The 27,560-nt window shown below is 41.1% G+C and overlaps 1 protein-coding gene across 7 annotated transcripts in view; it reads left to right on the top strand.

The window, feature by feature from the left end:
* LOC144338585 (uncharacterized) overlaps positions 1-27,560 on the top strand; it is a 30,713-nt gene that overhangs the window by 1,328 nt on the left and 1,825 nt on the right. For 5 of the 7 annotated variants that reach the window (XR_013412826.1, XR_013412827.1, XM_077988624.1 and 2 more), the window contains exons 2-6: positions 18,340-18,424; positions 18,947-19,062; positions 22,793-22,872; positions 23,383-23,528; positions 25,955-26,030. Coding sequence is in view for 5 of the 7 variants with exons in the window: in XM_077988624.1 (XP_077844750.1) it covers positions 18,340-18,424; positions 18,947-19,062; positions 22,793-22,872; positions 23,383-23,528; positions 25,955-26,030 (503 nt within the window). In the remaining 2 variants the exon portion in view is untranslated. Of the gene's footprint in view, positions 1-18,339; positions 18,425-18,946; positions 19,063-22,792; positions 22,873-23,382; positions 23,529-25,493; positions 25,582-25,954; positions 26,031-27,560 lie in introns of all 7 variants that reach the window. The other 2 variants (XM_077988622.1, XM_077988625.1) reach the window with 2 other exon arrangements.

The following is a 27,560-nucleotide window of genomic DNA, read 5'->3' on the forward strand; positions in this document are numbered from 1 at the left end:
AGTTTGCTGAAAATGATGGTTTCCAGCTGCATCCATGTCCCTACAAAGGACACGAACTCATCCTTTTTTATGGCTGCATAGTATTCCATGGTGTATATGTGCCACATTTTCTTAATCCAGTCTATCACTGAAATGCCTTAAATTCAGGTTAGATTTTCAAACAAGAACTTATAACCCAGCAAGAATGGGCCTTTGCCTGGAGAAGAATCCAGACCATGGGATGAATCTCCAAATGCTATTTCCATCTATAGAGCTTAGAGCACCCACCCCTACCAAGGAAGTCTTCCCAGATAATTTGTGTTTCATATGTAAAAGCAAGTTTTTTTTTCAAATGCTGAAAACCCAAGCAAGTTAAGCCTGCCTTTCCTTCCTTCCTTCCTTCCTTCCTTCCTTCCTTCCTTCCTTCTCTTTCTTTTCTTTTCTTTTCTTTTCTTTTCTTTCTTTCTTTCTTTCTTTCTTTCTTTCTTTCTTTCTTTCTTTCTTTCTTTCTCTTTCTTTCTTTCTCTTTCTTTCTTTCTTTCTTTCTTTCTTTCTTTCTTTCTTTCTCTCTCTCTCTCTCTCTTTCTTTCTTTCTTTCTTCTTTCTCCTTCCTTCCTTCCTTCCTTCCTTCCTTCCTTCCTTCCTTCCTTCCTTCCTTCCTTTTCTTTCTTCTTCTTTTTTTTTTTGACAGAGTCTTTGTCCCCTAGGCTGGAGTGCAGTAGTATGACCATGACTCACTGCAGCCTCAACCTCCCAGGCTCAAGTGATCCTCCCGCCTCAGCCTCCCGAGTAGCTGGGACTACCGGCATACCGATGCCCATCTAATTTAAAAAAAAAATTTTGTAGAGACAAAGTCTATGTTGCCCAGGCTGGTCTCAAACTCCTAGGCTTGAGTGATTTGCCTGCCTCGGCCTCCCAAAATGCCAGGATTATAGGCATGAGTTAGCACACTTGGCAAAGTTAAGCTTTCCTTTGCCCTTAGAACGAGATAATTGTAAAATGAAAACATTGAGACTAATTTTTTTTGTCTGTAAATCTCATGTTACATATAGTTTAAATTACATTGAGTGTGATTGGAATAGATACTAGGTAGACAAATATTATCTAGTTAATCTATACCTACCACTTTCCTGTGAAAAGAGAGAAAAGAAGACACTTACATTTATTTAACAGAGAACACAGTTCTGATGGGCTGGAGATGAGTCTATGTAAGTTTATTAACTTACATTTCACAAAAGAGCATTTTTTACTTAAAAATATATTTCCAACTTTGTTTTTACATTTCAGACCTACAGAAAAGTTGACAGTGAACACTCATATACCCTGCACTTAGGTTAGCCAATTGTTTTATTTTGAATTTTTAAAATTTGTTTAGAGGCAGGATCTTGCTCTCTTGCCTAGTCTAGAGTGCAGTGGTGTGATCTTGGCTCACTGCAACCTCCGCCACCGGGCTCAAGCGATCCTCCCGCCTAAGCCTCCTGAATAGCTGGGACTACAGGCATGAGCCACCATGCCCAGCTAATTTTTTGTAGAAATAGCGTTTCACCATGTTGCCCAGGCTGTCTCGAACTCCTGAGCTCACTCAGTTCACCCAACTTGTTCTCCCAGGGTGCTGGGATTGCAGGCGTGAGCCACTGCACTCAGCCTGGATTCACTCATTAATATTTGATCACATTTGCTTTCTTTCCAGACCACAGGATAATTGTTGACATGGCTGCATAGCATTCCATTCTTTGGATGGCCTCAGATTTTTGAGCCACTCCTCTGTCACTGGATATTTGAATGTGTCCAGATATTTTCATTGTTATAACCAGAATGGGATAACAGTCTTTGCTGTCAAATTTTTGTGCGGAGCCATGATTATTTCCTTGTGATAAATTCCTAGACGTAGAATTTATAGATTTTTTTTAAAATTTTTTTTTGAGACAGAGTCTCACTTTGTTGCCCAGGCTGGAGTGCAGTGGTGTGATTTCTGCTCACGGCAACCTCCGCCTCCCGGGTTCAAGTGATTCTTCTGCTTCAGCCTCTGGAGTAGCTGGGACTATGGGCACACACTACCACGCCGCCCAGCTAATTTTTGTATTTTTAATAGACACAGGGTTTCACCATGTTGGCCAGGCTGGTCTCGAACTCGTGACCTCAAGTGATCTGCCCACCTTGGCCTCCCAGGATGCTGGGATTACAGGCATGAGCCACCTCACCTGGCCGAATTTATGGATTTAAGGGAGGTCACTGCATTCTAAATCAAGTGTTGGGTGACAGTGGTATGCATAATAGTGAACCTCCTCATCTAAGCTCTACATCAGGGGTCAGCAAATTATAGCCCCTGGTTTGCTGACCCTTTACAGCTTCCTATAGCCTGCAAACTAGGAATACTATTTACATCTTTAAAGGACTTGAGAAAAGTAAAAAGAATATTTTGTGACACATCAAAATTATATGAAATTTGCATTTTAGTGTCCATTAATAAAATTTTCTTGGAACACAAGTCTTACTCATTCGTTTACATATTGTCTGTTACTGCTTTCATGCTCTAAGGGCAGAGTTGAGTAGTTGCCAAAGAGACCACATGGTATGGATATCCTAAAGTATTTACTATCTGGCCTTTTACAGAAAAGGTTTGCCAACCCCTGCTCTGTACAATGTCACCAATATAGAGGTTGGGGCTCTAACCAGGTGGGTCTCCCTGGCTTCCGCTGGCAGCCTCTTAACCTGGCTTATGGGTGTGCATTTTCAGGCTGGTGCTTCTAGGAGATAGGAGAGACATAGTCAGCCTGTTTCCAGCTCCAAGATGTGAGATGGATTGTGTCTCTTATGTCCGCATTTGCATCTTCTCTCCTTTCCATCCAACTTCCTGCCCCCAGCTCTGACTCATAGGTCTCTGTCTTTGCCTTTTCCCAAGAAGAGCAAGAAATGACTAAGGCCCAGGGGAGGCTGCATTTCCCTGATAGCTAATGATGTAGAACATCTTGCCATGTGCTTATTTGTCATCTACATGTCCTTTATGGTGAAATGTCTCTTCACATTCTTTGCTCATTTTCCAAATGGATTGCTTAAAAAAACAAACAAACAAACAAACAAAAAACTTGACTTTTGAGAGTTCCTTACATACTCTAGATATGAGTTCTTTGTTAGATATGTGGTTTGCAAATATTTCCTCCCAGGCAGTAGTTTGTCTTTTTTTCCTCTTAACAAGGTCTTTGTTAGAGCAAACGCGTTTAATTTTGAAGTCTAGTTTATTGATTTAAAAACATTTTTTTGGATCCTGCTTTTGTTGCTGTGTCTAAGAACTCTTCACAAGCCCTAGCTCCCAAAGACGTTCTCCTGTGTTTTATTTTTAAAGTTTTTAAATTTTATGTTAGACATTTAAATCTGTGATCTGTTTTTAAAAAATAGCTTTACTGAGATGCAATTCACATACAATAAAACCCACACATTTGACGTATACAGTTCAGCAGTTTTTAATATATTCGCAGAGTTGTACGAACATCACCACAATCTAACTTTATTTTTTTAATAATTGTTTTTGTTTTTGAGACAGGGTCTCACGCTGTCACCCAGGCTGGAGTGCAGTGGTAGGATCTTGGCTCACTATAGCCTCAACCTCTCGAACACAAGCGATCCTCCCTGCCTCACCCCCTCAAGTAGCAGGGACTATAGGCATGTGCCACCACGCCAACTAAGTTTTGTATTTTTTGTAGAGATGGAGCTCCGCTATCTTACCCAGGCAGGTCTTGAACTCCTGAGCTCAATCGATCTGCCCACCTCGGCCTCCCAAAGTGCTGGGATTACAGGCATGAGCCGCCGCGCCCAGCAATCTAGAGTATTTTCATCACCCCAAATAGAACTGTGCCCACTCCTCAGTGTGCTCTCCCCACCCCAGCCCTAAGCAACCACAAATTTAATTTCATCTGTATAAATCTGTGTATTCTGCACATTTCAATAAATAGAATCATGTACACTATATGGCCTTTTATGCCTGGCTTCTTTCACTTAGCATAATGTTTTAAAGGTTCATTTGTCCATGTTATAACACTTATTAGTACTTTATTCCTTTCCATGGCTGAATGATAGTCCCTTGTGCATATATACCACATTTTGTTTATTTCTCTTACCAATTTCAATAAAATGTAAAGTCCTTACTCCTTTTAAGTCCCTTTTCCTCCCCCCTTATTAAATGTTAAATAAATATTTCCTCTCTATATATTGAGAATTATCTCAATGTTATAATTTATACTTCAACCATCAAGCACCATTTAGTAAACTTGAGAGGGAGAATAAAGTCTATTTACTGATATTTTTGCTCCTTTTGTTGTTGTTTTCCTTTCTGATGTTCCAAGATTCCTTCTTATATCATTGTCTTTCTGTTGTAAGGATTTTCTTTAGCCATTCTTTCAAGGTAAGTCTGCTGGTAACACATTCTCAGATGCCAGAGCTCACATTCTTCACCACTGTGCTAGGTGGTCCTGGCACTGGTAACACATTCTCTTAGTTTTCCTTCATCTGAGAATATCTTGATCTCACCGTCATTCCTAAGGACATTTCTGCCAGCTAAAGAATTCTTGGTTGGTATTACTTTTATGTCATCTCTTGAAAACTGTTGTGCCACTTCCTTCTGGCCTCCATGTTTTCCGATGAGAAATTCACTGTCATTAAAATTATTTTTCTTATGTAGATAAGATGTCGTTTCTTCCTGCTCTCAAGAATTTTTATTTGTCTTTAGGCCAGGCATAATGGCTTGTAATCCCAGGATTTTGGGAGGCTGAGGTGGGCAGAGCACTTGAGGTCAGGAGTTCGAGACCAGACTGGCCAATATGGTGAAATTCCCATCTCTGCTAAAAATACAAAAATTAGCTGGACGTGGAGACACCTGCCTGTAATCCCAGCTACTCAGGAGGCTGATGCAGGAGAATCGCTGGAACCTGGGAGACAGAGGTTGCAGTGAGCCGAGATAGTGCACCTGCACTCCAACAACCTGGGCAACAGAGCAAGACTCTGTCTCAAAAAAAAAAAAAAAAAAAAGAAAAAAAAAAGAAATTTTCTTTGACTTTAGTTTTCAAAAGTTTGACTCTGATGTGCCTCAGCATGGATTTCTTTACGTTTATCCTGTTTAGGGTTTGCTCAGCCTTTTGAATCTGTTTATATTCAACAGGTTTATATTTTTAGCCAAATATGGCAAAATTTCAGACATTGTTTCTTTGAATACTTTTTCAGCTCTTTCCTCTTTCTTCTCTCTTTCCTGGACTTTGATGACACAAATGATTGAATTTTTGGTTCCACTGGTCCCTGAGGCTCTATTCATTGGTTTTCAGTCTACTTTTCTCTGTTGTTTGGAGTAATTTCTATTGTTCTATCTTCATGGTTTGTGATTCTTTCTTGTGTCCTCTTCATTCTGCCTTTGAACCCATTCATTGAGCTTTAGATTCAGTTATTGTGAGACAAAGTACCATATGTAAGAAGCTATGTTTGCTCATTCTGCTTACCAGCAGAATTTCACAAAATCCCTTATCAGTAGAATTTTACAAAGCCCCTGTCTCAGTGACTCAGCACCACCCACTGGAAGAATGTTCTGAAGATGATCAGCAGGATGGAGGACAGCCTGCCGCGTCTCTTATGTGAATCGTGGCAGTTTTAGAAAAGATAAGTTCAGCTATCCCAATCCTTGCCTCTTCCTAGACAGAAGATAACGTCTGACAGGATTAATAATTAGGCCTCTGTAATCTACAACCAGATGTGCCCTCATACCCAAGCCTTAATGTGACTTTGCTCTAATGTAACTTCTGAGCACATTTGATGTAACTTCAAAGCTACATACAGAGCTGCCACCATCTGTGTATAAACTGTGGCCTAAAACAGTTGGAGCAGTTTAACAGAAACTCTCTGAAAGACTCTTCCCGGTTGCAATCTTCAGTAAGAGTTCTGAATAAAATTAATTTAGGCCGGGCACGGTGGCTCGCACCTGTAATCCCAGCACTTTGGGAGGCTGAGGCGAGCGGATCGCTTGAGCTCAGAAGTTCAAGGCCAGCCTAGGTAACATGGCCAAACCCCGTCTCCACAAAAATACAAAAATTAGCTGGGTGCAGTGGCACATACCTCTAGTCCCAGCTACTTGGAAGGCTGAGGTGGGAGGATCGCTTCAGCCCAGGAGATGGAGTCTGTCTGCAGTGAGCCAACATTGTGCCACTGCACTCCGGCCTGGGCGACAGAGACCCTGTCTCAAAAAAAAAAAAAAAAAAAAAAAAAAAAAATTAACTTTAATTCTTTAAAAGCCTGATTTTTTTCTTTAGTTGACAGTATTTTTCAGTTCTAAAATTTTCATTTGGAAATTTTATAATGGCAGAGCCCTCGTGAACTAATCATCTTCCAAAGGCCACACCTCTTAATACTGCTACATTAGGGATTAAGTTCCAACCTACGAATGTTGGGAGACACATTAAGACCATAGCAGGCCCTCTCCATTTTCTCCTGAACATGCATGCAGATTTGTTCATGTGCAGTCTTCCAGCCCACTTGGGATAAGTAGGATCTTATTAAGGCCTTTTTTGTTTGTCTCATTCCCTGGATCTCCCTGTTAAATTTATTACTGAACTGTTGATTTATTACTTACCCCAGTCAGTATCAAGACCTCAGAATGTCTCTGATATTGACCTTTCCTGGTTATTAGCCACTGAGATCACTGTTGTTTTATTGTTTGTTTGTTTGTTTTAAGACAGAGTCTGACTCTGTTGCCTGGGCTGGAGTGCAGTGGCGCAATCTCAGATCACTGCAACCTCAGCCTCCTGGGTTCAAGCAATTCTCGTGCCTCAGCCTCCTGAGTATCTGGGATTACAGGCATGCTCCTCCACACCTGGCTAATTTTTGTATTTTTAGTAGAGACAGGGTTTTACTATGTTGGTCAGGCTGGTCTTGAACTCCTGACCTCAAGTGATCCACCTCCGCTTGGCATCCCAAAGTGCTGGGATTACAGGTGTGAGCCACCGCGCCCCGCCTGAGATCACTGTTGTGTTGTGTTGTTTTGTTTTGTTTTATTTTATTTTTTTTATTTTGAGATTAAGTCTCTGTCGCTCAGGCTGGAGTGCACTGGCACAATCTCGGCTCACTGCAACCTCCGCCTCCTGGGCTCCAGCGATTCTTCTGCCTCAGCCTGAGATCACTGTTGTTTTAAATGTTGCTCCTGTGCATAGAATTTTCCTCACTGCTCTAAATAAAGTCAGCCCTCTCCTGCAGCAGAGCTGCTGGTTCTTTGAATCTGTCCTTTCTTGGTGGAGCTTCTGTGCCTCAGAGCTGGAGGGGATAGTAACAGCTCTAGATTAAAACACCACAGGCACCTACTGTTCTTACTGAGATCTGAGATTCAGTAGATTTTCTTTTACTTTTTCCTATCAGAGCTTGCCAGAACACTTAATATATTGATTTTTAGAAATATTTTCTTTTTTGTGGGTACAGAGATGTATATATTTATGGGGTACATGACACATTTTGATACAGGCATACAATGTATAAAAATCACATCAGGGTAAATGGGGTATCCATCACCTCAATCATTTAGGCTTTCTTTGTGTACAAACAATCCAATTATAGTCTCAGTTATTTTGAAATGTACAATAAATTATTGTTGACTGTAGTCACCCTGTTGTGCTATCAAATACTAGATCTTATTCATCCTATCTAATTATATTTTTGTACACATTAGCCATCCCCACTTCTCCTGCAACCCCACTACCCTTCCTGGCTTCTGGTAACCATCATTCTATTCTCTATCTCCATGAGTCCAATTGCATTAATTTTTAGCTCCCACAAATAAGTGAGAACATGTGAAGTGTGTCTTTTTGTGCCTGTCTTATTTCACTGAATATCTTCCAGTTCCATCCATGTTGTTGCAAATGACAGGATCTCATTCGTTTTTGGGGCTGAATAGCACTCCATTGTGTATATGTACCACATTTCCTTTATCCATTCATCTGTTGATGGACTCTTAGGCTGCTTTCAAATCTTGGCTATTGTAAACAGTGCTGCAGTAAATATAGGAGTGCAGATATCTCTTTAATATACAGATTTTCTTTCTTTCCCTCTCTCTTTCTTTTTTCTTTTCTTTCTTTCATACAGGGTCTCACTCTGTCACCCAAGTGGGAGTGCAATGGCTTGATCTTGGCTTGCTGCAGCCTTGGCCTCCTAAACTCAAACAATCCTCCCATCTCAGCTTCTTGAGTAGCTGGGACTACAGGCATGCACCACCATGCCTGGCTAATTTAAAATATATATATTGGGTAGAGATGGGTTTCATCATGTTTGCCCAGGCTTAGGATTATGTTTTCTATTTCTGTGAAGAATGGCATTGGTATTTTGACAGGGGTTGCTTTGAATCTGTAGATTGCTTTGAGTAGTATGGTCATTTTAACAATATTGATTCTTCCAGTCCCTGAATATGGAATATGTCTCCATTTTTTGGCGTCCTCTTCAATTTCTTTTACAGTTTTATTGCAGAGATATTTCACTTCTTTGGCTAAGTTTATTCCTAGGTATTTTATTTTATTTGTAGGTATTGTAAATGGGTTTACTTTGCTGACTTCTTTTTCAGATGGTTTGTTGTTGACATATAGAAATGTTATTGATTTCTGTATGTTGATTTCGTATTCTGCAACTTGACTGAATTTGTTTATTAGTTCTAGTAGTTTTTTTGGTGGAGTCTTTAGGCTTTTCTAACTGTAAGATCGTATCATCTGCAAACAAGAGTAATTTGACTTCCTTTCCAATTCAGATGCCCTTTATTTCTTTTTCTTGTCTGATTGCTCTAGTTAGGACTCCCAGGACTATGTTGAATAACAGTGGTGAAAGTGGTGATCCTTGTCTTGTTCCAGATCTTAGAGGACAAGCTTTCAGTTTTTCTCCATTCGGTATGATACTAGGTGTGGTTCTGCCACATATGGCTTTTATTATATTGAGGTATGTTCCTTCTATACCCAGTTTTTTGAGGGTTTTTGTCATGAAGGGAGGTTGAATTTTATCAAATGCTTTTTATCATCAGTTGAAATGATCATATGGTTTTTGTCATAACCAACAATTGAAGCAAAAAGTAATAAAATGCTACACTTTAACTTCATTCCCCAGCTTTTAAACTTTTTGTTGTTTCTATTTATAGCTTATTATACTGTCTGTATCTTGAAAAGTTGTGGTATTATTATTTTTGATAGGTTCATCTTTTAGTCTTTCTACTCAAGATAGGAGTAGTTTACATACTGCTGTTACATTGTTATACTATTCTGTGTTTTTCTGTTTACTTATTACCAGTGAGTTTTGCACCTTCATGTTTGAAGGATATTTTTACTGGATATACTGTTCTAGGGTAAAAGATGTTTTTCCTTCAACACTTTAAATATGTCATGCCACTCTTTCCTGGCCTGTAAGGTTTTTTGTTTCCTCTGACTGTGTATTTTCAAATAGCCTGTCTTCGAGCTCACTAATTCTTTTTTCTGCTTGATCAATTCTGCTTTTAAGTGACTCTGATGCATTCTTCAGTATGTTAATTGCATTTTTCATCTCCAGAATTTCTGCTTGATTCTTTTTATTTCAATCTCTTTGTTAAAGTTATCTGATAGAATTTTAAATTCCTTCTCTGTGTTACCTTGAATTTTGTTGAGCTTCCTCAAAACAGCTATTTTGAATTATCTGTCTGAAAGGTCATATATCTCTGCCTCTCCAGGATTGGTTCCTGGTGCCTTATTTAGTTCATTTGGTGAGGTCATGTTTTTCTGGATGGCCTTAATGCTTGAGGATGTTCACTGGTATCTGGGCATTGAAAAGTTAGGTATTTATTGTCATCTTTGCAGCCTGGACTTGTTTATACCTGTCCTTTTTGGGAAGGCTTTCCAAGTATTCGAAGGAACTTGGGTTTTGTGATCTAAGTCTTTGGTCACTGCAGTCATAGCTGCATTAGAGAGCACCCTGAGCTCAGTAATGCTGTGACTTTTGCAGAATGGTAGAGGTACCAAACAAATGAAGTCTCTGTCTGTGCTGAGCTGCTTGTAGCTGGGGGAGGGGTGACACAAGCACCTCTGTGTTTACGACAACTAGGACTGCGCTGGGTCGGACCCAAAGCCAGCACAGCACTGGGTCTTGCCCAAGGTCCATGGTATCCATTGCCTGGGTACCGCCTATGTTCACTCAAGGCCCAAGGGCTCTACAGTCAGCAGGCAGTGAATCCAGCCAGGCTTATATATTTCCTTCTGGGTGGTGCGTTCCCTCAGGCCCCAGGCAGGTTCAGAGATGCCATCCAGGAGCCATGGCCTGGAGTCAGGAACCTTAGGAATCAACCTGGTGCTCTAGTCTACTGTGGTGGAGCTGGCACCCAAGCCGTAAGACAAAGTCCTTCCTACTCATGCTTCCCCTTTCTTCAAGCAAGGAAGTCTCTCCCTGTGGCTACCACCACTCTAGGCTTGTGGAAGGTACTGCCTGGCTACTGTTGATGTTCATTTGAGGCCCAAGGGCTTGTCAGTCAGTTTGTTGTGAATGCTGCCAGTCCTGAGTCTCTTCCTTCAGGGCAGTGGGCTCCCCTCTGGCCCAGGGCAGGTCAAGGAGCCAAGGCCTGGAATCGGGGACCCCAGGAACTTAGTTGGTGCTCTACCCCACTGTGGCTAAGCTGGTACCCAAGCTGTAAGACAAAGTCCCCTTCACTCTTCTCTCTCCTTTCCTCAAGCAGAAGGAGTCTCTCCCCATAGCCACCACAGCTGGGAATGTGCTGGGTCACACCTGATGCCAGCATGGCTCTGAATCTCACCCAATGCCCATGGTGAGTAGTGCCTGGCTATCACCTCTAAGTATTCAGGGCCTAATGGCTCTTTAGTCAGTAGGTGATGACTCCTGCCAGGACTGGATCCTTCCCTTGAAGGCAGCAGGTTCCTTTCTGGCCTAGGGTGTGTCTAAAATGCCTGGAAGCTAGGGCCTGGAATGGGGGCCTCAGAATTCTGCCTGGTACCCTATTCTACTGTGGCTGAGCTGGTATCCAAGTTGCAAGACAAAGTCCCTTTAACTTTTCCCTCTCCTCTCTCTAAGCAGAGGGTAAGAGTCTCTCCCAGAGCTGCAAGCTGTGCTGCCTGGGGTTAGAAGAGGGGTGACACAAGCACTCCCTTGGCCACCCCAGCTGCTGTCTCACTAGGTCACATGCACCCCAAGTCCACTGGCTCTAAGCTCAAAACAGCACCAGGATTTGCCTAGGAATTGCAGTCCTTGTGGCCTAGACTGACTTTCAAGTTTATTTAAAACCCTAGAGTTTTTATTTTTATTTTTTATTTTGCTTTAAGTTCCAAGATGCGTGTACAGAATGTGCAGGTTTGTTACATAGGTATAAATGTGACATGGTGGTTTGCTGCACCTATTGACCTGTCCTCTAAGTTCCCTCCCTTCACCCCCCACCCCCCGACAGGCCCTGGTGTGTGATGTTCCCCTCCCTGTGTCCATGTGTTCTCATTGTTTAATTCCCACTTATGAGTGAGAACATTCAGTGTTTGGTTTTCTGTTCCTATGTTAGTTTGCTGAAGATAATGGCTTCCAACTGCATCCATGTCCCTGCAAAGGACATGATCTCATTCCTTTTTATGGCTACATAGTATTCCATGGTATATATGTACCACATTTCCTTTATCCAGTCTATCATTGATGGGCATTTGAGTTGGTTCTATGACTTGGCTATTGTGAATAGTGCTGCAATAAACATATACATGCATGTGTCTTTATAGTAGAATGATTTATATTCCTTTGGGTATATACCCAGTAATGAGATTTCTGGGTCAAATGGTATTTCTGGTTCTAGATCCTTGAGGAATCGCCATACTGTCTTCCACAATGGTTGAACTAATTTATATTCCCACTAACAGTGTAAAATAAAACCACACATTCACAACAATCTGATCTTCGACAAACCTGACAAAAACAACCAATAGGGAAAGGATCTCCTATTTGATAAATGGTGCTGGGAAAACTGCCTAGCCATATGTAGAAAACTGAAATTAGGCCTCTTCCTTACACCTTATACAAAAATTAACTCAAGATGGATTAAAGACTTAAATGTAAAAGCCGAAGCCATAAAAACCCTAGAAGAAAACCTAGGCAATACCATTCAGAACATAGGCATGGGCAAAAACTTCATGACTAAAACACCAAAAGCAGTTGCAACAAAAGCAAAGAAATGGGATCTAATTAAACTAAAGAGCTTCTGCACAGCAAAAGGAACTATTATCAGAGTGAACAGGTAAGCTACAGAATGGGAGAAAATTTTTGCAATCCACCCATGTGACAATGGTCTAATATCCAGAATTTATAAGGAACTTAAACAAATTTACAAGAAAAAACAAACAACCCCATCAGAAAGTAGGCAAAGGATATGAACAGACACTTCTCAAAAGAAGACGTTTATGTGGCCAACAAAAATATGAAAAAAAGCTCCACATCAATGATCATTAGAGAAATGCAATCAAAACCACAATGAGATGTCATCTCACGCCAGTCAGAATGGTGATTACTAAAAAGTCAAGAAACAGTAGATGCTGGTGAGCCTGTGGAGAAATAGGAACCCCAGAGTATTTTAGCCAGTGATGGCAGAGCTTGCTGGAACTCAGGTTTTGATTGCTGGGATGGATGTCCTCTGGTTAGGGCTCATCTAAATGCTCCCTCCATAGGCGCCGGCTGAGTTCTGCCCCCATGTTGCTTTTCACTGTGACAGGGCAGCACTGAGTTCCAATGCAAAGTCCCACATTCACTGTGTTCTGCCTTCCCCAAGCACACAGATTCTCTCTCTGCACCACGTGGCCACTGCCAGTTGATGAGGGAGGGATAGTGTAGGCGATTCAAGACTGTCTTTCCTACCTTCTTTAGTGCGTCTTTCCTTAAAATAATATTAAAACCAAGTAATGTGATTGCTTACCTGATTTTTGGTTCTTATGAAGGTGCTTTTTTGTGTGTATAGTTGTTCAATTTGGTGTTCCTGTCGGGGTACATTCAGTGGAGGCTTCTATTTGGCCATCTTGCTCTGCTTCCAAGCCTCACTAGATTTTCTTGAATAACCACTTCTCAATTTGTTATATTACTTTGGTAAATTTCCAGAATCTTTAACTGGTTGTTTTTGGCAATTTTGTCCACTTTTGTCTTGCGTTTTGTGGAGAGGATTGCTGAGCTCCTTAGTCAACTTTTCCAGATGTCTCTCCCTTTCTTGTAACTAGAGTTTTGATTGTGTCACTTAAAAAGTGTTAGTATGTTTCACAAAAATGTATACCAGTGTGAATTAGCAGTTTATTTATTTATTTATTTATTTATTAAGATGGAGTCTTGCTCTGCCGCTCAGGCTGGAGTGCAGTGGCGCAATCTTGGCTTACTATAACCTTCGCTTCCCTGGTTCAAGCCATTCTCCTGCCTCCGCCTCCCAAGTAGCTGGGATTATGGGCATGCACCACCATGCCTGGCTAATTTTTGTATTTTTAGTAGAGGTGGGATTTTGCCAGGCTGGCCAGGCTGGCTTCAAACTACTGACCTCAGGTGATCCACCTGCCTCGGCCTCCTAAAGTGTTGGGATTACAGGCGTGAGCCACTACACCCATCCTTTGCCCATTTTTTTAGTTGGGTTATTTATTTATTTTGTTTTAGCGAAGTGTAAGAGTTCTTTATGTGTGATTTTTGTGCCATATCTAAGAAGCCATTAAGGGGCAGGATTTGAACACATATCTGGCTCCAGCATTCACGTTCTTAACCATTACGCTACACTGCCTGTCTTGAATTAGCAGTTTAGATGTAAACGATTTATGCATGTTGTGACTTAGACTCTTGATTTATTCCAAACATACTTAGTCACCATGCAGTGTCTGTATTTTTACATGTGTATTTGTATATATGTGATGATTGTGACACATAAGAATGGTTATTGCGTTATTCCCAACAATAGAAGATAATGGTTTGAAGCAGCAATAGATGAGTACTATTATTGCTCTCCCTATTAATGGTGCCCTTATTTCAGCGATGACGTTCTCTGTCTTTTTTGCCCATCACTTTTGTTTAATAGTCTTTTCTCACTTCTAGAAAAAAATGTATTTCTTCTTTAATATCTGATATGGTTAATGACAGAGCAGGAGCACCATCATCTTGGACAAACGCCACCACTTTAAGTTCCAGCTCCCTTTCTAGCCTCATGAATTTCAAGGAAACACTTCTGTTCTAACTACAAGCAGCCAGAAAAGAGCAGACAGTAAAACACAAATAAGACAGCTCAGGCACAGAGGGAGGCGGGGAGGTAGTCTCTTGGGTAACTGCCGAACTTCACCCTCATACAATGGGCACCAGTAAAACAGTGGGCCTTACTAAGCACATTACTTTCCCTTCAGGTGCACCAAGATAGGGAAACTAAAAGTAGACTGGGGGGTATGCCTGCAGCTGCAGGAAGATATATGTGAACAGACACACAACTCTCCCTCCCAGATAAGCAAAAGAAGAGACACAGAAGCAGTCCAGGCCTCTGATCAACCCTTCCACCCTAAATCCTTAAAAACTCTTAGTCTGTAAGAGAGTGGGCTCTGATCTCACTTGGCCAGAAGCCCCTATCAGGTTTGTTTTCTCTAAAATAAACCTGTGCTTGACTGTTGAGCCCCCTTTCATGTTTCTTTCCTCTTTCTTTAATTCTTAATTAGGCTTTGTGTTCCCCACCCAAATCTTATCTTGAATTATAATCCCCATAATCCCCACGTGTCAAGGGAGAGACCAGGTAGAGGTAATTGAATTGAATCATGGAGGTAGTTTCCTCCATGCTGTTTTCATGATAGTGAGTGAGTTCTCACGAGATCTGATGGTTTTATAAGGGGCTCTTCCCCTTTTAGTTGGCACTTCTCCTTCCTGCCACCTCATGAAGACAGTGTCTTGCTTCCCCTTTGACTTCTGCCATGATTGCAAGTTTCCTGAGGCCTTCCCAGCCATGCTGAGCTGTGAATTATTTAAACCTCTTTTCTTTGTAAATCACCCAGTCTCAGGCAGTTCTTTAAAGCTGTGTGAAAATGGACTAATACAGTATCCCTCATAGCAGATGAAATATTGCGTCCTTACCATGTACATCTGCGGTTAATCCATTGGTGTAACTTGACAAACGTAGTCAGATGGTGTTTAAAATATATTCATACTTACATAAATAGACATTACTTTAAGGTTCCTGCACTACTTATTTCTTAGTTACCTTAGATTAGGTAACAGGAATAATTTTTTTGTTTTATTTTTCTGTAACCAACTGAAAGAATAAGTCATATCCCATTCTAGTATGTTCTGAAAAATTTTAAGGCTTTAATGTTAAAAGTTGTCATTCCTTTTCTTTTCTTTTCTTGTTTTTAGAGACAGGGTCTCCCTCTGTTGCCCAGGCTAGAGTGCAGTGGTGCTATCTTGACTCACTGCAGCCTTGACCACCTGGGCTCAAGCAGTCCTCCCACCTCAGCCTCCCAAGTAGCTTGGGCCATAGGCACGTACCACCACACTCAGCTAATTTTAAAAAAACAGTTATTTCTAAGATGATTTTGTCTAAAATGATTCTCCTATTAACATAGGTGAATTTTTTTGTTGTTGTTTTTATAGAAGTTAAATATTATTCCCTTTTTTTTGAGACAAGATTTTGCTCTGTTACCTGGGCTGGAGTGCAGTGGCATGATCATAGCTTACTGCAGCCTCTACCTCCTGGATTCAAGCGATTGTCCTGCCTCTACCTTTCAATTAGCTAGGACTAAAAGTGTGTGCCACCATGCCTGGCTAATTAAGAAATTTTTTTTTTTTTTTTAGAAACAGGATTTTGCCATGTTGCCCAGGCTGGTCTTGAACTCCTGGCCTCAAGCAATCCTCCCACCTCAGCTTCCCAGAGTGTTGGGGTTACAGACATGAGCCACTGCACTCAGCCAAATGTAATTCCTGTCACCACAAATATCTGGCTCAGATTTTCCTTATCTATCTTATAATATTTAAAATTCATAACTAATGAATTTTAGAATCTTAGTTCTGTTTTCATTAGTCTATTCAACATGTTTAAGTTCTGAAAATGCTTTGATGGACATTATTTGTATACAAATGTCTCAATTTATGGCCTTATAAATGATTTATAATTTGTTTCCTTTTTAAAATGTTGCCATCTGTAATGGTTATACACAAATCATTTTTTGATTTATTATTTTGATTTATGTTTTTGTTATGTTTGAAACTAAACACTTGGTTAATTCATCAAAAAATTGCTTTAAAAAAAGTCTGCCAGTGCACTCATTTGAAAATTTGATTTTGCCAAATGATTTTTAAAATTTAGTTTTTGTGCAAACACAAAAATAGTAATTATTTGACTTTATAAAGTAAAATATTTCAGATTACTGGCAAATATTCTTTGAAAGCAAATTTGCTTATGGATAATACAAATAGGATTATTTAGAACCCAAGATATACAATATAATGACCACATGGTTTAAGACATAACGTGTAATTTACTGCTAGACATGTTAGAATCTTCTCTAATGACTATGAGTTGTTAAATTTTTAAAATAATTCTCTAGATAATCCTGATATCTTTTTCTTTATTTTTTTGAGGCAACGCGACTAAATGAATAAAAGTTTAGACATTTTATTTCTTTCTGGTTAGTTGTTCTTTTTATTCTTTTTCCCCTTTTTATATTTGTTCCTTTTATTCTTATGCAGCAATCATCTTTTTGCACTAACAATAACTTTTCATTCATTCGTAATAAGAAAGTATTTGCCAGGCACTGTTTCAAGGGCTTTCCATGTATTATTTCATTGAATACCCTCAAAAACCCTATTATGATCCCCATTTTACAGATGAGGAAGATTAGGCAGAGAAAAATGAGGCAACTTGACTGAGGCCACTCTACTAAGTGGTAGAGCCCAGATTTGAGCTGGGTTTCTAGCCCCATAGTGCATGCTCTTCACTAATGTGCAATTTGTTGAACAATTCCTTTGTGCCAGGCACTATTCAAAGCAATGGATCTACAGTAGTGACTAAGACAAAGTCCTTGATCTCATGGTGCTTACATTCTAGTAGCAGGAGTGTTAGGGGTAGGGTGGGAGATGGATGATAAACCAACGAGCAAGTGCAATGGAAGAGCGTGTAGTGGGACACAGAAAAGTGTGGAGGTTGGAGTTTCTATTCTGTACAGGGTAGGCAAGGAAAACCTCTCAGTTAAGGAATAGTTGAAAAGAGAGCCATGTGAGTTGAGAAAGAGCAAAGGCTCTGAAGCTGTGCCTGGGATGTTCCAGCAACTGCAAGGGCATCAGTGAGCCCAAAGTTGAACACATAAAGGCAAGAAGGGAAGAAGGTGAAATCAGAGATGTAGCAGGTCTTGATCTGATAAGGCCTTGTAAGTCATTGTAAGGACTTTGCCTTTTTCTACCAATGAGGTAAGGATGCATTAGAGGGCTTTGATCAGAAATATCAGTGATATCACTTATGTTTTTGAGGAATCCTTATGGCTATCATATTTAAAATTGACTGTAGAGGGATGAGGGCGGAAGCAGGAAGACCAGTTAGGAGACTGCTAGGAAATCCAGATGAGAGATAATAGTGGTTTGAACCAGGGTGGCAGCAATGGAGGGGGCAATAAGTTGTCAGATTCTGGATATAATTTCAAGATAGAACTGACGGTATTTTCTGATGGGTTAGCTGGTATATAAGGGAAAAAGAAGTGAAGAATGAGATAAGGCTGGGCATGGTGGCTCATGCCTGTAATCCCAGCACTTTGGGAGGCTGAGGCAGGAGGATCACTTGAGGCCAGGAGTTCGAGGCCAGCCTGGGCAACATAGAGTGATACCATCTCTACAAAAAAGGCAACAATTAGCAGGGTATGGTGGCAAATGCTTGTGGTCCCAGCTACTCAGGAGGCTGAGGTGGGAGAATGGCTTGATCCTGGCCGGTTGAGACTGTAGTGAGTCTTGATCATGCCACTGCACACCAGCCTGGGTGACAGAGCAAAACCATCTCTCTCAAAATAATAATAATGACACAAAAGAAAGGGGCCAAGTGTTTGTGACATGAGCAAATGAAAACATCATAGTTTCCATTGCCTTAGGTAGAAACACTGTGGAAGGAGGAGACTTGGCTGGTGGTGGGGAGACGAATTTGGTTGTTGAGATATTAAGTTAGACATTGCCTGCATGGCATCTAAGTGGAAAATGTCTGTGTGCTGTTTTCCATGAATCGGGATGTAGAGGTATAGCTGTAAATATAAATCCGAGGGTACTGGGTATGTAAATCGTACTTAAAGTCACAAGACTGGATACTGTCACCTAGGGAGTGCATAGAGAGAGCAAAGAGAAGAGGCCTGAGAACTCACCTCTGTGACACTCCCTCTTTTCCAGATGGCAAAGATGAGGAGCAACCAGCAAATGGGATTGTGAGAGTGGCGTGTGAGGTAGGAGAAAGAAGAGAATCGAATCTAGGAAGGTAAGTGATTAGTATGTTTTAAGAAGAGAGGGATCAATTCTATCAATTGCTGACAGGTCGGGTAAGATGAGGAATTACCATTGGATTTCACACCATGAAGGTCATTGGTGACTGTCAAAAACCGATTGAATAGTGAAAGGGACAGAATCTTCATTGGAGTGGGGCAGAGAGAAAGTGGAAGGATAATAATTGGAGACAGCAAGGATAGACAGCATTTCTTTTTACCCTTACAGCCTATTTTATCTAATATTAATATAACTATATCAGCCTTTTTTGGGTCAGTATTTATTTGGTATATCTCTTTCCTTTTCTTTCTTTCTTTCTTTGTTTCTTTCTCTCTTTCTCTCTTTCTTTTTGACAGGTTCTTGCTCTGTTGCCCAGGCTGGAGTGCAGTGGCATGATCTCAGCTCACTGCAACCTCTGTCTCCTGGGTTCAAGCGATTCTCCCACCTCAGCCTCCTCAGTAGTTGGGACTACAGGCATGCACCACCAGGCCCGGTTAATTTTTTGTATTTTTGGTAGAGACAGGTTTTGCCATGTTGGTCAGACTGGTTTCAAACTCCCGGCCTCAAGCGATCCTCTCACCTTGGCCTACCAAAGTGCTGGGATTACAGGCGTGAGCCACTGTGCCTGGCCTGGTATGTCTTTTTCAATTTTTTTTATTGTGGTAAAATATACATAACATAAAATTTACAATTTTAACCATGTTTACTTTTCCATTCTTTTATTTTTAACCTCCTGGGACCTTCGGTTTTTGTTGTGCCTTTTGTAAACAGGTGAAAAGTCAGGACAGGATTTAAAATGCTGTAGTCCTTTGTACTATGGGTAAAAATATTCACAAATATTTATGTAGTTTTGGATGCTTAAAAGCTCAAATAGGCTTTACAAGAATAGATATAGAACAAACAAATTAGAGCAGGGAGAAAATGGAATGAGAGAACATTAAAAACAAAAAATTTTGACAGAGAAAAAGGCTAGAAAGGAAGAAAAAAAACAAATAAAAATAGAAAAAGTAGGACAAATAGAAAACATTCAATAAGATGGGAGAAATAAATTCAAGTATGTTAATAATCATAATAAATGCAATGGATTAATCTCATCACCTAAAAGATAAATATTTTCACTGAATTAAAAAATGCAAGTTACAGTTTGTTTTCAGGAGGCATCTAAAGGATAAGGTGAGAAAGGTTGAAAGTCAAAGGATGGTGTAGTTATACTAATAGCAGACAAAATAGATCTTAAGGCCAAAAATACTAAAAATAAGGAGAATAACTACATAATGATAAATTCATTTCACTAAGAAGTTTTAATGCAGAAATCATATGCACTTAATATATAGTGATCTCAAAACATACAAGACAAAAGTTGATAGAACTTCTAGAATTAAAAATGAGAAATCTATCATGATACCACAGAGCACTTATACTTGCTGGGATGTAGGAGGACAACTCAGATTTTATGTTGCTAGTGAGTACCTTCAGGTATCACTACACCACTTACAGATATCATTTTCCAATCAAGGACAAAATAGTTGGGGCCAAAAAGTCCGGGTTGTAAACTTGGTATAAACTCTACCACAGACTTTATACAAATTCAGGCATTGTAACCTAAACTCTCTAAGCCATAGTTTTCTAATCAGTAAAATGGCAATACAAATCCCTACCCCTTTGAGATGTGGTGGGGAATAAATCATACAGTACATGTGGTAGAAAGATCCCCTCCCCCATTGTTTCCGTAGCTGGCTCTGTCTGGACCAGATGACAAGATTCAGGGTGATTTCCCTTCGAAAGTGTCATTCCCTTCTAGGTGCCCAGAAGGTCACTGTTCTTCTATGGGGGATTTATGAGTGTTTTGGGCCATTGAAAATAGGGTTTTCACATGAAGTTTTTACAATATGTGCAGCAGAATGACATATTTGTTTTAGCAGAATTTTAATACTGTGTTCACTTGTGGCCAACTATGTAGGATGAGATGCTCCAAATGTCTCCTTATTGTCACCTCCATGACCTATGCCCCATAAACCCTGGGAAAAACAATATAAACATGCCCTCATTGGGACCTCAGCCCTCACACCTGGGTTTTCAGCCCCTTTGCCATTTCTTCTTCCTCCTCCTCCTCCTCTTCTTCTCCTTTTCTTCTTTTTCTCCCTTTCCTTCCTTTCCTTTTCCTTCCTTCCTTCCTTTCTTTCTTTCTTTCTCTTTCTTTTTCTTTCTTTCTTTCTCTCTCTTTCTTTTCTTTTCTTCTTTCTTTTTTCTTCTCCTTCTTCCTTCTTCTTCCTTCCTCCTCCTTCTCTTCTTCTTTATTCTCCTCCTCTTCATCCTCCTCCTCCTTCCTCCTTCTTTCTTTCCTTTTCTTTCTTCTTTTTCTCTTCTTCGTTTATTCTCCTTTTACCTTCTTCTTCCTTCTCCCGCCCACCTTTTCCCTCCTCCTCCTTCTTTCCTCTTCTTCCTCTTCCTTTTTTTTTTTTTGTAGAGACTAGGTCTTGCTATTGCTGCTCAGGCTGGTCACGAAGCCATTTCTAAACATTTTCTATCCTCATCAACTGAACAAGAATCTGGGCCTAACATTTCTCCCTGCTCAACCCAACCATAATGTATCACCTACCTAAAAGCCATTCTTTTTCTTTTTCTTTTTTTCTAATTTGGTCTTGAGGTCTCTCTCCTGAGAGTGGCCATAAACTCTAACCCCATCCTGCTGGGGCTCCAGGGAATGTGGTTGTGGGTGTTTACAATGTGCCTTCCAGAGAATTCTTTATTCTGGTGGGCGGCTTAGTGCCTGTGTCTGACCCGTGACCAGATGTCCCTCTCCCAGAAAACCTGTTTATTCTGGCAGACGCCCTTGTGGCTCTTGTCTGACCTGGGTACAGCTTATTCCTACCAAGATAGTCACTCTCTAGGAGAGCCCTGACCGGGAGAGAAGTTAGGTTTGGGTGTGTGGGGCAAGTGAGACGCAGAGAAGGCAACTCGACAGAACACAGGAAGTCATGGAGGCAGCGCATTCCTTATAGACGGAAGAGGGCAGCACACCTTGCAGGGCCAACGGGACGCAGAGAGCTGTTCACGACACACATGCTCAGCCAGCGAGTGGGGACAGAGAGGGTTACTGGGGGGGACGGACCTGTGGGATGAAGCCTTTTTGGGAGTCTAGGGCATTACCCAAGCAGCTTTCTCATGGAGAGTTCTAATTGGTGGGTTTAGAGCAAGCTGGTGCAAGTTCCATGGAGTCACGCTGTGACTGGGAGGTGGTCACTGTGGCATATCTGTGCAGTTCATGCGGGGTGTAGGGATCAGAGGGGCTAGTCAAGTGGGTTGTGTCTAGCTGTCCTTTGGGGAAGTGGTCACCAGCAGGTGATCATAAGCAGACATCTGGGTCAACCACATTGAGGAACAGGTGGAGAACTGGAGACTGTGTCAAGGGTGACTAAGCACTGCTTCTTTCTTGTATGAGAAAGTCCAACTTATATTTAGACTGGATGTCATGAAATTCTAGGAATTCACTACAGCCTTGCTCTGTGGGGTGTAGAAATCCCTTCACTTTGGCACTTGGTTTGGGGGAGCCTGTTCTGGAAAGTCCCCAGCCCGCCCTCCTGAGGCTGGTAAAATAAACTGTTAAACAATGTGGTTGGTTGGTTTGTGTGTTTTGCTAGCTCTGCTGTGTTAGCCACGAGGACCACAGCCAGCTTCACAACCATACCCCTTTCCAAGTTGCATTTTTCTTTGTCTTTCAGTGACTTTGGGGCTTCTCATTTTCCCTTGACCATCTGTAATAAAAGAAAGAAGTTGGGAATGGGGTCGTAATGTGTCTGGTAAATCTTATAATTCATTCATAATTGGGAAAATCAGGAAACAATCCAAATATCTCTCAACTTGTGTATGGATCAGCACATTGTGATTCATCCATACAATGGACTTATTTATTACACAGCCATAACAAGAAACGAAATTACTGACTAATACAATGTGGATGAATTTCAAAAGCATATGCTGAGTGAAAGAAGCCACACACAAAATACTCCATTTTGTGTGGTTATGTGACTCCATATGCATAGCTCTGTACTGTGTGATTATCCAAAACCCTAGAACAGCAAATCTAGTGTCTAGGGACAGAAAGAAGGTCATTGGTTATCTGTGGTGGGAGACAGTAGATAGACTGAGAAGGGGCATGAGGGAGCCTTCTGGGGGAGTATTCTATATGCAGATTTGAATGAGTTGTCAAAAACCAGGCAGTACACTTACAATGTTTGAGCACACTGTATGTTTTACTGTGTATTTTATCCCCCAATAAGAGAAAAGTTAAAATAAAAAATGTACATATATACCATGGAATACTACGCAGCCATATAAAGGAACGAGATCATGTCTTTTGCAGGGACATGGATGGAGCTGGAAACCATTATCCTCAGCAAACTAATGCAGGAACAGAAAACCAAACACTGCATGTTCTCACTTGTAAGTGGGAGCTGGACGGTACACATGGACATGGGGAGGGGAACAACACACACTGGGGCCTGTTGGGGGTGGGGGTTGGGGGAGGGAGAGCATCAGGATAAATAGCTAATGCATGTGGGGCTTACTACCTAGGTGATGCGTTGATAGGTGCAGCAAACCACCATGGTACACGTTTACCTACGTAAAAAACCTGCATATGCTGCACATGTACCCCAGAACTTAAAATAAAATTACATTAAAAAAAGAAAATATTGGACTCCACTTAAGACAGGCTGAATCAGAAACTATAGGGGTTGAACTCAGCAATCTGTGTTTTACCAAACCCATCAGGTTATTCTGATACACACTAAAGTTTGAGAATTGTGGCACTATAAAACAAAAACCAAGAAACGTAGAACACAGGATTTACCTCAGAAAAATACCAGCCCATGCTTTTGCAAAGAAACATAGCTGTGGTTTTCCTAAACTTATCAATGTTTTCACAGATTCTTTCTACTTTTCTAACCTTAGCACCTGCAGGGATCCTCCCTTGTGGCCCTCTCCCTGCTTGAAGTCCCACCCAAAAGGCTTGGGGACATAGCAGCAGCTGCCTCGGTACAGAGGATAGATAAATTTTGTTTGATGCCCTCTCTCCATACTACAATGCCTGGACCGAGGTTAGTGCCATAAATATGTGCCAAATGTATGAAGGTAGGTCTCCCTCAGCTTCCAAGAAGTCATGTCATCTCCTGGACTTTTTTTGAGGTGTGTGGCTCTTTATGACTTATTTGGTTTATGTGCAAGAAAAATCCTTTCTCAGGGAGGGAGGGCTGCAATGGGGTGGAGCAGTAGGGGCTGTTTGTTGCTCTCCTCCCTTGATTTCTGTCTTTATCTGGTTCCCAGTGGACCTTTGCCAGAGTCAGTGTCCTTGTGCATTTCACATAGACAAGCATAGAAGTAACTATCTTGCTGATACAAACTGATCTGAAATGCACATTCCCACAGTATTTCTGATTGTTTTCTTTATTGGAGTATAATTTATATGCAGCGAAATGCTTCCATCTTGGGTATATAGCATGTTGAGTTTTTACAAATATATAGACCCATGTAAATAACCTTCATCTCTACCAAGATACTTCTGTTACCTCAGAAAGTTCCATCTTCCCAGTCCTCTTCACCAGTCCTAAAACTTCACGTAATGGAATCCATACAATATGTGCTATTTTCTTTCTGGTTTCTTTTATTCAATACACACACACACATCACACACATACACACACACACATATTTATATTTAATATAAATATTTATATGTGTTTGTGTATATGTGTATATATATGTATAAGTGTGTATATATATATAATATATATATAAAATAAATTATATATATTAGAGGGACAGGGTCTCACTCTGTTATCCAGGCTGGAGTGCAGTGGTGCCATCATAGCGCACTGCAGCCTCAACCTCCTGGGCTGAAGTGATCCTCCCACCTCAGTCTCCCAAGTAGCTAGGACTACAGGTGCACCACCAAGCCCTGGTAATTTTTGTATTTTTATTTTTGTAGAGACAGGGTCTCGCTGTGTTGCTTAGGCTGGTCTCAAACTCCTGGGCTCAAGCGATCCTCCTGCCTCAGCCTTCCAAAGTGCTGGGATTACAGGTGTAGGCTGCCACACCCGGCCTTATTGGGCATGTTGTTTTTGAGATTCCTCCATGCTGTTGCATGTATCAATTTTTTGTTCCTTTTTATTTTGAATACTATTCCATTGTATGGATGTTCCCCAGGCTCTTTATCCAGTCACCTGCCAATGGTTAGTTTGGGGTTATTATGAATAAAGTTGCTATGAACATTCATGAGTGCCACTGAGTTGATTCCTGGAATGGAAGCCATAACTTGCTTCAGGAGTGGTCAGTGTTTCACCTCTTCATGGGTCAGTTTCAGACACTATATGGATTAGCAATTGGCAGTCTGAAAGATCAGTGGTTGAAGACCTGCTGGGATCATGGCATTGGGGAACCTGCATTGGACATTATTCAGGGTTCTCATGGAAGGTTGCTAATGGCCCACTCTGGGACATAGCAATTGGTTGTTACTGTGGATAAATGTTAGGAGGAACCTGGGCCATGCCAGTGATTGGGGGACTTTAAAATGTCCACTACAGTCCCTGTAGTTCAGCCATGGGTGGCTTCTGCTGGTCAGTGATTGGCAGCCAGAGGAATCAGGGTCATGGTTCCAGGGATTTGGGACCTGAGGTTACCAAAGATCAACAGTCTTAAGTTGATCAGCTATTGGTGGACCTGATGCTCACTTGATGTTTGGTGTCCATCACCAAAAGAAGGGGATGGGGAAGGTAAGTTTGAGTTTTTCGTCTTTGTCAGAGAGAGCTGTGTAGGTTGCCCTGAATGTGCACTGAAACATGCGAAAGATCAGTTTGTGTGCACGAGATATCATCCCTCAGCTGGAACGCTTGCTTAGAAGACAGTGGAAAATAGAAATACCATTTATTGGGAGCCAACTCTGTATGGGGTTCCATATGGCGTTTCAGCTGCTACTATTATAAAATGGGCCAAATGATAATCATTGTTATCCAGCTGACAGAGTTGCTGTGATTAAATTAAATGAGGTACCTGGCGTCTGTCCCCAGAGCCTCAGGGCAGGAGCAGGTGAGTCAGAGGAAGCAGCAGATTCCAGACCTGCTGCCTTGGAGACAGATTAGGATCCTCCCACTGAGAGTGAGTGCCATGTGGCTGATGCTGCCACGTCCAGAGCCCTGCATGCTTCAGTGGACTGTGTGACTCAGCTGGTGGAGAAGAGGGAATGTGGAGGGTCTAGCCCCATGGCCTAGGGAAGAAGGAAAAGGCAGCTCCCTGCAGGGTGTCTGAGGGGGAGGTCCGGGTGGGAACAGCCACTGGCCACAACCCAAGAAGATGCTAAACCCCACCCCAACAGGGACCCGTCCCTTTCCATTGGTTCATTGGTTCATTACAGACATCAGATGATCCCCCCCAGAGCCCCCTTCCCGCTCCCCCGCACAGTACTGTTAAATAAACTATAGACTTAATTCAAATTTCACCAGTTTTTCCACTAATCTTTTTTCTGTTTCAGGAATTCCTCCCATGTTTTGTTTCTCAGTCCTTCCTTGTCTTTCGTGACCTTGACACTTTTGAAGAATACAATTGAGGTATTTTGTAGAATGTCTCTCAATTTAGGTTTGTCTGATGTTTCCCATGATTACACTGAGGTTACACATTTTAGCAAGAATGCTGCAGAAGTGTTCTTAGGGCATCTTACTGGGAGGTACGTGATGTTGATGTTAACCTTGATCATTTGGTTAAAGTAATGTCTGCCAGTTTCTCCAGTGTAAAGTTCCTATTTTTCCTGTTGTATTTAATAAATATCTTGCAAGAGATATTTTGAGATTATGCAAATATCCTGTTTCTATTCAAACTTTTGCCTGCAAATTTTAGCATCCATCAGTAGATCATGCTTGCAACAATTATTATTGTGATACTTGCCCAGTGACAATTTCATGTTGTCTCATTCTCTACATTTATTAATTGGAATTCCTCTATAAGAGAAAGCTATCCTGGCTGGGTGCCATGGCTCACGCCTATAATCTGACCACTTTGGGAGGCTGAGGCAGGTGGATCCCTTGAGCCCAGGAGTTCAAGAGCAACCTGGGCAACATGGCGAAACCCCATCTCTCCAAAAAAAAAAAAATTAGCCGGCATGGTCATGCACACCTGTGGTTCCAGCTACTCAAGAGGCTGAGGGGGAGGATCTCTTGTGCAGTGAGCTAACATCGTGCCACTGCATTCCAGCCTGGGTGCCAGAACAAGACCCTGTCTCAAAAAAAAAAAAAAGCTTCTCTTTCTCTCTGATTTATTTATTCTACTTTTAAATTTACATCAGTATAAATGTGTGGCTATTTTATTGTATAGATTATTCTTCATTATTTATTGTGTTACTCAAATTATTCCATCTGTGGTCATTGGGAGCTCTCAAGGTTGACTCCTGTGTCCTTTTAAAATATTTAAATAAACTTTTAATTTATAAGAGTTTTAGATTTATAGACAAGTTCCAAAGATAGTACAGAGAGTTTTCATATACCCCTCACCCAGTTTTCCCTATTGTTAACCTTCCATATTGCTATGGTACATTTATCACAAGTAAGGAACCATCATTGATACGTTACTGTGAACTAAACTACACACATCTTTTGGATTCCACTAGTTTTAAAATAATGTCCTTTTTCTGTTCCAGGATCTCATCCAGGATGCCACATTACATTTAGTTGTCACATCTCTTTGGTCTCCACAGTCTCCTTTAGATTGTGACAATTGCTTATACTTTTCTTGTTTTTGATGACCTTGAAAGTTTTGAGGAAAGTTTTGAAATCTGGCAAATGCCTGCCAGGTGTTTGATGGAATATTCTTCAGTTTAGATTTGTCTGCTATTTCCCTCATTACTGGACTGGGGCTTTGGATTTGGGGAAGAATACCACATAAGTGAAGTATCCTTCTCATCACTTCACATCAGGGGTACACGCCATCAACATGACTTAGCACTGACAATATTAACCTTGATCACCTGGCAGGCATTTGCCAGATTTCTCCACTGAAAGTTCCTTGTTCTCCCTTTTTTATACTTTGCTCTGTGGAAGCAAGTCACTAAGCACACACATATCTGGGGGAGGAGTGGGAGGTTACCA

The sequence above is a fragment of the Macaca mulatta genome, chromosome X, assembly GCF_049350105.2.
Source record: "Macaca mulatta isolate MMU2019108-1 chromosome X, T2T-MMU8v2.0, whole genome shotgun sequence".
Classification (NCBI taxonomy): Eukaryota; Metazoa; Chordata; class Mammalia; order Primates; family Cercopithecidae; genus Macaca; species Macaca mulatta.